At 46.3% G+C, this 12,591-nt stretch overlaps 1 protein-coding gene across 2 annotated transcripts in view; it reads left to right on the top strand.

Moving 5' to 3' along the window:
• DEK (DEK proto-oncogene) overlaps positions 1-12,591 on the top strand; it is a 151,159-nt gene that overhangs the window by 54,457 nt on the left and 84,111 nt on the right. For both annotated transcript variants that reach the window (XM_033934578.1, XM_033934576.1), the window contains exon 4: positions 1,236-1,345. In XM_033934578.1, the coding sequence (XP_033790469.1) occupies positions 1,236-1,345 (110 nt within the window). The remainder of the gene's footprint in view (positions 1-1,235; positions 1,346-12,591) is intronic.

Raw genomic sequence — 12,591 nt, forward strand, 5'->3', positions numbered from 1 at the left:
ACCCATGTGTGGGAATATGCTGCCTGCTTGTCCTGGGATAAAGCACAGTTACTTACCGTAACAGTTGTTATCCAGGGACAGCAGGCAGATATTCCCACAACCCTCCCACCTCCCCTGATTGGCTTCTTGGCTAGGTATCTGAACTGAGGATCCTCTCAGGAGATGCGCCCCCTAGTTCGGGCGGGAAGGCACGCGCGCAGGCGCGGTGCAGTGCTCGAAAGTTCGAGATCTTCAAGCAAGTTTGCTTTCGAGGCTGTCCGCTGTGGGGCTCCGTCGGTGACGTCACCCTTGTGTGGGAATATCTGCCTGCTGTCCCTGGATAACAACTGTTACGGTAAGTAACTGTGCTTTCTGTGCATGCTTTGCTCCAGTGATGTTTGATTGCTCTGGGATTCAACTGAAAGGGGAGCTCTGTGTTCCACTGTTATGTGGGAGGAGCTAAAAGCAGTGAGTATGGCTTTCTGCAAGACTCAGTTTGCAGGTATAGATTGAACACCTATTGTACAGACTCCGTTGTAGATTAACGGAAAGATTACCAAAGGTAAGAACCTAATCTGCCATTTAAAAAACATTAATTTAATTTTAATTGAAATTGCATTTGGAATTCAGCATGGCGACTACCTGAAAGTGGGCATGGTTAGGGTCAGTGAAATAGGTGTGGTATGACATAAGCCAGGGGTGGGCAACTCCGGTCCTCGAGGGCCAGAATCCAGTTGAGTTTTCAGGATTTTCCCAATGAATATACATTGAAAGCAGCGCATGCCAATAGATCTCATGCATATTCAATCCTGAAAACCTGACTGGATTCCGACCCGCGAGGACCGGAGTTGCCCACCCCTGACATAGGCACTGGTAAATTAGGCCAGGAAAACCCTGGCCTAATATACTGGCACCTAATACTACTCATATGATGATGACCAGTGCCTAAGTTGAGGTAGGCACAATTCTGTAAACAGTGCCTAGTGGTTGATTGTCAGCCGTGCCAAGTGGCGCCTAGGAGTTAGGCGCCATTTATAGGATCATGCCCTTTAATCTATATCACTTGTGTTACTTTGTTATTGAATAAAAGCCTCTGCATTTAGCAAAAGCTTTGCAATTAGTCAGTTGTAAATAACTGGGCCCGGACTTCCCTTTTCCTGCTAAGACCTATGCAAAATTTATTTCATATATAGTCGGCTAGATACATAGGATACCCAAGTGTTCCTTATTTATAGGTCTGTACTGTTTCTCTCTAGGGAAAGGAGAAAAACTTTGTGAAATTGAATCTATACAATATTATTTAAAGAAGAAGAAGTTGGAAGACTTAAGAGTTCTACACAAACTTCTCTACAACAGGCCTGGCACGGTAAATAAAAAAAGAAAAGCTAAAAAAATCTTAAGCTTACAGTAAATTTTTTATATGTGGTAGCAGCTGCTGCTTGACAAACGTGCCGATGCCCATTAAATCCTTATGGGCGTCAGAGCGATTACTGCAGCAGCAGCCACCACTGCGGCTTTGAAAAAGGAGCCCTTAATTTGCTATTGGAAATGTATAAGAAAACTGAATTCTCAAAGGATAAGCAGCATATTACTTTCTCACATGTGGGTGATGTCATCCATGTAGTTGTACATATACTACCAGTGTTTTATGTTTCTCCAAGTACAAGCAGGCCCAATGTATTCTCTTATGTGGGTGATATCATTTTAAAGATGTTGGAGTTGGATCTGCAGTATTGCATTGGTTTGTGCCCTATTTTTCCAATAGGCCTTATATTGTGTCTTGGAAAAATCAATTGTCATCAAAGGGCATATTGCGCTCTGGAGCTCTGCAGGGATTTTTACTATCCTCTGTACTCTTTAATTTCTACCTTGCACCTCTGGCAAGGCTACTCAATGCTTGAGAGGATACTTTTCACTTTTTTGCTGATGAGATTCAGTTACTCTTTTTTTTAGGAGATCATGATCAAGCTATCAGTGATATAATAGAAAATTAAATTGATCAATAGAGCACAACTTGCTTCTTAATATTGAAAAAAGCCATCAGCAATGTGGATCTCTCGTGGACAAACAGCATTGCGAGCCTTTCCAGAGATCAAGGGTTCAAAGATTTAGTTTTGCTCAGAATTAAGAGTATTAGGTGTTTGCTGTGACTCTGTTTTGAGCTTTAGTCCTCAAATTAATTACGTTGTAAAGACAAGTTTTATACCAATTGCGAATGTTTCAAGTTTATTAAGTATTCAATATCCTGCCTATCATTACATCTAGGCGGTTTCCATAAGAATAAAATTGTTACAAACATAGGGGAGAGAAGAAAAAATCGTATTAGGACATATAATCACTAAAACAAATTAAAATTAAGAAAAAAAGACACAGAGGGGGGGAAGTGGTATAAATACAATATTCAAATATTGCATCAACTAAACCGATCCTTGAACCTTACCAAGTTGACACATGCAAGTTGGATTACTGCAATACTCTCTCTAGGATTAAGACGGGCCAGTGTATATCATTTGTAGTTGGTTCAAAATACTGCCGCAAAGCTTTTAACAGGTAGCAAAAGAACTCCAGTTCTGTATAAACTTCATTGGTTACCTTTAGACCAGTGTTCTTTAACCATCGGTCCATGGACCGGTGCCGGTCTGCAGAAAATTCCTGCCGGTCCGCGCAGAGCCAGCAAGATCATGGGGAGCCTCTTTTAGTGGCTTTCTCCCCTCCCAGCAGCTCTCAGTACTTACCAGCACAGCGATTCACTAAGGCAGCCTTGGGGCTATTGCTGAGTCACGGCCGCCTCTGATGATGCAACTCAGAGGCGGCGCAACCCATCAAGGGACCCAAGGCTTCCTTAGTGAATCGCTGCACTGGCAAGTACGGAGAACTGCTAGGAGGGGAGAAAGCCACTGTTGGAGGCTGGGAAGCTGCTGGACAAGGGAAAAAAAGGGACAGCTGCTACTGGACCTGGAGGGAGAGAGGAGGAGAGATGCTGCTGGGAGGGGAGGAGGGAAAGGAGGCTGGGAAGCTGTTGGACAAGGGAAAAAAAGGGACAGCTGCTACTGGACCTGGAGGGAAGGAGGAGAGATGCTGCTGGGAGGGGAGAAGAGAAAGGAGTCTGAGAAGCTGCTGGACAAGGAAAAATAAAGGGACAGCTGCTACTGGACCTGAAGGGAAGGAGAAGGAGAGATGCTGCTGGGAGGGAGGAGGGAAGGGAAGAGAGTTACTGCTGGACAGGAGGAGGAGGGAAGGGAGAAGGAAAAAAGGAAGAAACAGCTGGCAGGGAGATTAGAGGAGGGGAAGGGAAGAGACGAGAATGAGAAAGTAGAGAGATTGATGATGGGAAGGGAGTCAGCAGAGAAATAAGCAGAGAGGGACAAAGATGCTAGATCTGGTGTAAGAAAGATAAAAATGAAGAGAGCAGGAAAGCTGGAATGAATCATGTAAAAAGGAGAGAGGGGCGTAGAAAAAAGACAGATACCATATGGAAGGGGGAGAGGACAGACAGTGGATGGAAAGGGCAGATGCTGGATTGAAGAGACAGAGGACAGCCGCTGGAAGGAAGAGAGTGAAAAAAAAGATGAAAGCAGAAACCAGAGACAACAAAAGGTTAAAAAAAATAATTTTATTTCTATTTTGTGAATAGAATATATCAGATTTGAAATATATATCCTGCTAGAGATGGTGTTAGGCATAACTGGGGATTGCAAAGCCCAGGCAGTGCCTCTTTAGCTTCCAGCTGGCTTAGGGCTCTCTGACCAGGAGGCAGTTGCACTCCCCGAACACTATTCCTGTCATGTGTGACTTCAGTATTCTGTTAGCAAGATATTTCTGTGTAGCATTCTGCAATAATTTGGCTTATTCAGTTTTCTTGATAGTAGAGGAGATATATGTGAAGGGAGGGGAGACAGGGGCTTTGTTGATCCTTGTTCTGTATTATTTGTATTTATAAAATGACAATTGTACAGAATATTGTTTCTTTTTATACTTTAATAAAATACATTCAATATAAAATCATAACTGAGGCTTGTGCGGATGGGATCAGATGGTTTGCAGGGACCAAGCTCGCGGAGACGGTGCGGAAACGTGTTTTTTTTTTTAAATCCTAGTAGTTTGCCGATCCACAAAATAATTATTTTATTTCCGCCGGTCCATAGGTGTAATAATAAGGTTGAAGAACACTGCTTTAGACCAATGCATTAAGTTCAAACTATTGTGTATAGTATTCAAGGCATGGCATTTGAAATCTCCATTATATTTAGCAAATAAGTTGGTAAAATATGGTCAAGAGAGATCCTTGCACTTCTGGTTTAGGTATCATAAAATTATGTCTCATGAGAAACAGGGCTTTTTCTTATGTAGGTCCTGCATTATGGAATTCTCTGTTTGACAAATTCTTTGGTTTGTCATATTTGTCATTCATAAGCTTTTGAAAACAGAATTATTTCAGCAATATTAAGGAAGCAAACTGTGACTATAGGATTTAGCAATGATTGACTTGGTTCAGTTAATTTTAACTATTGTGGGTTTGTTTGTTTTTTTTCTTTTATAGATTTTATGAAGTGACTTATTTTATTTTTATTGTACACAGCTAAATATTTATGTCATTAGCGGTAAATCCAATCTAATCTGATGGAGCCCGGAGCAGACTTCTAGCTTACATAGCTTTAGGAAAGTTCTGACAACCTCCAACCACACATGCGTAGGTGCCTTCCCACTTGTACGAGTACCTTAGTCTCTTCTGTGGAGCTGGGAAGAAATGTGTTGTGATCTCCCTTCAGTGTGTATTTCCTTCAAATTTCAAGTGCTTTACTATGTGGGTTTAGTGCTTATAATGGATTGTTTTCCTCAATATTGCTCTTGTTGGTTTTGTTTTGTTTTTTTTAGTTTATGGCCGTTCTAATTTTTTCATGGCTCATTCGGCCTGAGCACCAGCCTCAATTTCAGTCCAGCCCCTTTTTCTAACCTTCAAAACTGAGGAGTTTAATTTAGCCATTATTATTTTCTTGATGTCTAAGAAGATCCCCAGTGGCTTCAATGTAATAGCTTATTGCTGCCACAGAAATCACAGAGTGGTTGAATCTGGGGCCTAATCACCAGCCTGATTTCTTGTTCACTCTGTTTGAAAATGCAGTTCAGAAGGTGCGTCTGGTCCAGCAGGAGAAACTGTGTGACTCCTTGAAGTCTGGTCCATTGACATTTGGTTCTGGACACATCAATCTTGATGACTGCTCAGGCTTACCTCTATCATTGGGAATGCTTTGGCATCAATGAGGTCTCTACCTCCCTCAACTATTAGATACTGATGGCAGGCCCCAGGACCAATCAGCATTGGAGCCAGCACAGAGGACACATACAGGTTCAACGTGGTCCTCCTCAGCACTGAGGGACCCCGCTGTTACTGTGCATTGAAAGCCTAAAAAGCATTGGTCCTCATTGAAGCACAATGCCAGGAGCACCAGGATATTTGAAGTCGCCAGTCGCCAAGAAGCGTTGTCACTGCTCTCCTCTCTTCAGTGAAGGTGCTAGTACACCAGTCTACAGGCACTCAAGTTCCCACTTCTGGTACGACACTGACTCTCTTCCCCAGGCTATATTTGACCCAGCTCCCGAACCTTTGCTGATATCTCCTCTCAGTGAATGGTACAGGGCCATGCTCAGGTAGATGCTGGCACAGATGTTCCTGATGCACTCTACTCAGGTATTGAGAGCACTTGCACCAGTTGCAGCTCTGCCTCAGCTCCTTACTGAGGCCCAGGCTTTGCCTCTGAAGTGGACTTTTTGACACCAGCACCTTGAAGGACATAGATATTGACCCATGCAGCACCGCCCTCAACATCAGAAGAGGAAACTTCCCCCTCCCCCTAGAGGAAACTTCCCCCCCTAGGGTAGGGCTCTATCTCTGCATCTTCTGGGGTGTGGGCATGGTACCACTGTTTTGAGGCAGGCCCAGATTCACTCAGACTATCCTGAGTATGTTGTGGACCATTCATGGAAGTCAGATGAGGATCCACATTACTTCTCCGAGGAAGAGTCTTTTGGTATCCCTTTTGCCCCCTCCCCTTTATAGGAGAGGTGTAAATCCCCACTTGACTCTCATTCATTGGTTTTGTGAAGGAGATTGCTTTAGCTATCCCATTTAAGTTGGAAACAGAGGAGGAGCCCAGAGCTGAGATGCTATCAGCCTTGGAGAATCACAATTTCATTAACCCTGTCCTGAAAGACACACTGCGGAGGAACTGGAAATCTCCCCTCTCAGTGCATGTTGTACATAAGAAGGTGGTATCAAATTGCTGTGCCAGGACTCTAGCTTTGTGCCCCCAGGTAACGAGGCTCATCTCTGGACTCATTCTGGAAAACTTTTATAAGGCCTTGATGCTTATTGCTTGTATTGAGACCTAATCCCTGGCTCATAGTGCACATAGTCTCATGGATTCTCTCCCTCAGAGGCAGGTTACAGAGTTTTGTCAACTGGTCAAAAACGTCTTGCACACCAGCTTCTATCTGGCCAGGGACACCTATAATACTTTTGCATCCAGATATCTGCCATGGGTGTAAGAATTCGTAGACTCCCATGACTACTTACATTGCAATTCCTGTTTACCTCCTTCCAATCTGCCCTTTTGCTTGCAAAACAAGACTACTACATTTGCTTGACTGATTCTGTTGCTTAACTCTTTACTCGGTGCACTCACCTCCAGCTCCTTCACTTTCTTCACACACCATGGCTGAGTACTAAAACGACATGGTTAACTTTGAGTTCTCGACGAATCACCTCCGCCTTTCCCTCCTCCCAACCGCCCCATCGACCCATGCTACCTTTTCTTCCTTCACAGATATCACAGAGGAGGAAACTGCACATTTTTCTATCCTTCAAACTCACCACCTATTTCTCTGATCCCATCACCATCTCTCCTATCATCCACCACTATCTGCCATATCATCAACCTATCCTTTTCTACAGTGACTTTAGCCGACGCCTTCAAACACGGTATAGTTACGCCGCTTCTCAAAAAAAAAAAAAAAAAAAATCCTCGCTGGACCCACCAATTATCGCCATGTCTCTGTCCTCCCCTTTTTATCCAAGCTACTTGAACATGCTGTTCACTGCCATTTTCTTGATTTTCTTTCATCTCAAGATATTTTTGACTCCATTGAATTGGGCTTTCGCCCCCTCCTTTCTACAGAAACTGCCCTTTCTAGAGTCTCTAATGACTTGCTCCTGTCCAAATTCAAAAGCCACTGTTCCGTCCTCAACCTCCTTGATCTATCTGGTATGCTGTCCTTGTTTGGATTAGATAATGACACAGTGAAAGAATTCATTGCCGTTCCCGTCCCCATGGATAACCACGGGAAATCTACTGAACCGGCGATCTCGGGCCGCGTGGGAGCCCTGCTCCGCCCCCGAAACCCCTCCGACTCTGCTCTCCTTTAAAAGCAGCTCCTCTGCCATCGGGAGCTGCCTCTACTGAACCGGCGATCTCAGGCTGCGTGGGAGCCCTGCTCCGCCCCCGAAACCCCTCCGACTCTGCCCTCCTTTAAAAGCAGCTCCTCTGCCATCGGGAGCTGCCTCTACTGAACCGGCGATCTCGGGCCGCGTGGGAGCCCTGCTCCGCCCCCGAAACCCCTCCGACTCTGCTCTCCTTTAAAAGCAGCTCCTCTGCCATCGGGAGCTGCCTCTACTGAACCGGCGATCTCGGGCCGCGTGGGCCCCCTGCTCCGCCCCCGAAACCCCTCCGACTCTGCTCTCCTTTAAAAGCAGCTCCTCTGCCATCGGGAGCTGCCTCTACTGAACCGGCGATCTCGGGCCGCGTGGGAGCCCTGCTCCGCCCCGAAACCCCGGCATCTCCGCTCTCCCTGTTGTCAAGGCTTCTTTTTTACCCCCTGCGTCATCTCTAAACAGAGAAAGGAGGAAGCCTCCCTCCATCCTGTCCATACTCCCTCTGCCTGACTAGGCATATTGCCTAGCTCTCCCCCCGATAAAGCTCTCCCCAAAAATTAAAAAAACAAACAAACAAACATGAAGCCGCCTTTCTGGCTCCTTCTCCTCCTGCTCTGCTCTTCTCCCTACATCACCCCCTGCCTGACACCTCCTTCCCGACCCCTCAATTGATTTCAGCTTCTGTCCTGGCCTCAGAATCCCCACCCTACTTCGCCCCAGAATCCATTCCTCCAAAAAAAATCCTCGAAGAGTCAACCACACATCCTTAAAGCCCGTTCCCCCCGCCAACCTCCCTAACCTTGCCTCTGACTCGCTTATTCCAGTCCCAACACTCTATTGCAATGCCAGATCCGCTTGCAATAAGACTCAAATCCTGAAGGACCTTCTTGTGGACTCTGACCCGGGATTCCTATGTATCACAGAATCCTGGATCATGAAAGATGACACATTTACAGAAAATGAACTCTGCTCCCACGGCTTCCAAGGTCTGTTCTCTCCCAGATCTAACAGAATAGGAGGCGGCCTGGCACTAATTTACAAATCCTTCTTCGATGTCCAGCTCATCGAAAAGAGCTGCCACACCTCCCTAGAATACATGTTGGCCTTGGTCAACGACGAACTCCAACCTCACCCACTGGGAATCCTACTTCTTTATCGCCCACCTGCCCCCTGGAACAAATCTGCTGATCTCATTCTCAAAACCATATCAAACGCCTTCCTCAAATTTCAAAGACTTTTGATCATTGGGGACATCAATCTCCACCTTGATGACAATACCAACAAGGATACGATAGAACTGAAGAGCTTCCTCGCCTCTCTCGGTTTCTCACCCCCCTCACCATCCCCATCCCATGAAAAGGGTCACACTCTTGACCTCATTACTTTCCTTGATCTTACCGCTTACAAAACCTCAGTCGGTGACACCCGCTGGGAACAGGTCCCCTGGTCTGACCACTTCCTTGGGACCTTCTCCATCCCCATTTTCATGTCACATCTCGGGGCTCCTCCCCTCTCCCCTAACCTCATCACCTTTTGCAAAAAAATTCCAAGCGACCTGTTCTGGACAAAATTTCTCAATCAACTCTCCTCCGCTCCTAAACCTGTAGACCCCGAATCCAACTGGCATAACTGGACCGCCCTCTCCGAATCCACCTACCACTCCTTCGCCCCCCTTTCCACCAAATCCATCTCTTACCCGCGCAAAGCCCCCTGGTACCTCCCTTATCATAGAGAACTAAAGCAGAAATGTCGAGCCCTGGAGCGCAAATGGAAAAAATCCAACTCCCCTACAGACAAACAATCCTGGAGAGCCAGCATTAAGCACTATAATTCTACATTAAAAAAAGCAAGAAAGAACTTCTATGGCGAGCAAATCTCCAGATCCAATAATCAGAGTAGCACACTTTTCAAAATCTGGCGCTCTCTAACCTCCAAAAAAGACTCCACCTCTTTCCCCTCCTCTCCCTCAGCCGATGTCCTGGCAAATTTCTTCAATGATAAGGTCACTACCCTACGTTGCTCCTTCCCTCCTGCAGTCTCCTACAACTCCCTGGTGCTCACTGACCCCCAACCCTACTCTATCGGCCTCCAGCGCTATCCCAGCCGACAGACTCTGGGCTGCCTTTGACCAAGTATCCGATTCCACCATCCTCAAACTCTGTCTCAAAATGAAATCCTGCAACTGTTCTTTAGACCCTTTCCCCTCCTACCTCTACGAGGAAATACCCACACAAGCCATCTCTTCCATTACTAAACTCCTAAACTCCGCTCTACATTCGGGCCTTTTCTCCCCAGAAATGGGCCATATCGCCCTAACCCCTCTATTGAAAAAAACCCGACCTTGACCTTTCCACTCCATCTAGCTATCACCCAATAGCGAATATCCCTCTCCTAACCAAGATGCTCGAATCCATCATATCGACTCAACTCTCATCCTACCTAGAGAAATTCTCCATCCTCTTACCCTACCAACACGGCTTTCGTCCCAATTACAGCACCGAATCCCTACTGACCTCCCTAATCTCCAAGGTCCAACAACTTCACTCCCGCAACAAGTTCGCTGTCCTCTTGCAATTTGACCTCTCTGCCGCTTTCGACGTCGTTCATCACGACATTCTACTTTACCAACTCTCCGAAATTGGCATCACCTCCACTGTCCTTGAATGGTTCTCAAAATTCCTTCGTTCCCGCTCCTACATTGTCAACATGAATGGTACCTCTTCCTCCCCTTGGACACCAATCTGTGGAGTCCCGTAAGGTTCACCTCTTTCTCCTATCCTCTTCAACATTTATATGTCCTCCCTAAAACTCCTCCACCTATCCCCCCTTGAAACAATTTACACCTATGCTGATGACATCCTTGTCCTTCTCGAGACCGACTCGAACCTCACCGATCTCCCATCGAACATATCCTCCTGTATCTCAAGCCTCCAATCTTGGGCCCACTCCGTCCAAATGAAATTGAACGAATCCAAGACAAAACTACTTTGGCTCGGCCCAAAATTAGCTCAATTACCCCCCTCAATCCCACTGCCTTCCGGCTCCTCTCTGCAGCTTGAATTCTCCAGTAAGGTCCTGGGCGTCATCATTGATTCTACACAGTCCTTCAACGACCACCTCAACTCCCTGGTAAAAAAAATGCTATTTCAGCCTTCACATGCTGAGGTCAGTAAGATCCTGTTTCCATCAAAATCATTTTGCAGTGCTCGTCCAATCCATCATCCTCTCCAGGCTGGACTATTGCAATTCCATCTTCTTATGCCTAACGAAGAAAAACCTCCACAGACTCCAGCGGATCCAAAATGCCACGGCCAAGCTTATCTTTTCTAAAAGTAAATTTGATCACGTCGCACCACTCCTTTCCAAGCTTCACTGGCTTCCAATAACTTCCAGAGTCCATTTCAAATGCATCAACCTAACCTTCAAGATCCTCCACGGCATCCTTCCTCCATTAATTCCTCTTTCCTGGAACTCCTCGAATCTTAGTACCCCCAGACCGTTCCAAAAATCGAAACTATCTTTCCCCTCACTAAAAGGCATTTCCCACCCAGGAAAACTGGGGACTTCCCTCCTCTTCAGATTCACCGAGCTCTGGAATAACCTCACCTCTCCCCTTTGGAACCTGAGTGCTCTCCAACCCTTCCGCAAACACCTTAAAACCTAGCTTTTCTCTAAAATCTAACTTCTCCCCTCTCTGACATCCTTGCTCTCTAACATTCTTCTCCCCTCCGATCTACATCTAACCCTTTCCCTGGAGTTCCTTTCTTATTACAACCCCTGTAAACCGTGCCGAGCTCCACGACCATGGAGATGGTGCGGTATAGAAACCTAAGGTTTAGTTTAGTTTAGTTTAGTTTAGTTTAGAAATCATCCCCATGCCATTCTTTAAGGAGAGAGGGAAGAATCAGAGTATGAATGGGCACAACCACTGACCCTCAAGCTTTGCATTAAAAAATGCTAGTGTAGAAGGACAACATTGCTAAAATCTGGAATTTTCTTTCTGAACACGCTGCCAAGACCATTATCCACACCCTCATCACCTCTCGCCTGGACTGCCGCAATGTGCTTCTTGCAGGTCTCCTGCTAATCCATCTCTCCCCTTCAATCCGTTTAGAATTCTGCTGCGCGCCTCATATTCCACCAGTGTTGTTAAGCTCATATTACCCCTCTCCTCAAGTTGCTTCATTGGCTCCCTGTCAGCCTTTGCATACTGTTCTAACTCCTCTTACTACATGCAAGTATACTCACTCTGTGGCTCCTCTTATCTTTCCCTACACCCTGCCTGGGAACTCTGTTCTTATCCCAGGACAAGCAGGCAGCCTATTCTCACATCTGTGTGATGTCATCAGCGGAGCCCAGATGCGGAAGCTCGCAAGCAGACTTGCTTGAAGAAACTCAAAGTTTCGAGTCGACCACACCGCGCATGCGTGAGTGCCTTCCCACCCAGCACAGGGAACGTCTCCTCAGTTTTCCGCGGAGCCGAGAAGTCCATCTTTGACTCTCTGCGTTTAACTTCGTTACTTTGTGCCTTCTCTGGTTTGTATTTGTTTTTTCTTCACGAATCGCTGTTCTTCCTTTATTTCTTTTATTTCTAGTTTTAAAAAAAAATATTTTCGATCTTCCGTCCGTTTGTCGGGGCAAGCCGCTCGGCCGCAGCCCAAGGGCTTCGATTTTGCGGCGGCTATTTTTCCTTCTATGTCCCGGCCTGTAACGGGCTTCAAGAAATGTAGCCAGTGCCATTTTCCTTACGGACCCACACCGTCGATGCCTCAAGTGCCTTGGGCCTCAACATCACCCGAAGTCATGTGAGCGCTGTGCTACTCTTCAACCTCGAGCCCTTAAACGTCGTCACCTTTTGGTGGAGAAGCTGTTTGGGATGGATTCTTCCTCAGATCCCTCGACATCGAAAGCGCCCTCGACCTCACCTTCAGCCGAGACTCCTCCTGCTTCAATTGCTTCCACCTCGAGCCTCATCAGACCTTCGTCATTTGCAGCGGCTCTCTCTTTAACACATGCTGTATCTTCCCCTTTTTCCTCAGGTCAGATAGCTCAGCAGAAGGTTCCAGCGGTGGTGCTTAAAGTGCCCAAGACTTCCAAGTCGAAGCTCATCTACACTGCTTCGGTGGAGCATCCAGCCAAAGCAGGCGGATCCATCCTTGCCGGCTTCTTTCCAGACCATGTTG

This window comes from Geotrypetes seraphini, chromosome 2, assembly GCF_902459505.1.
Source record: "Geotrypetes seraphini chromosome 2, aGeoSer1.1, whole genome shotgun sequence".
Classification (NCBI taxonomy): domain Eukaryota; kingdom Metazoa; phylum Chordata; class Amphibia; order Gymnophiona; family Dermophiidae; genus Geotrypetes; species Geotrypetes seraphini.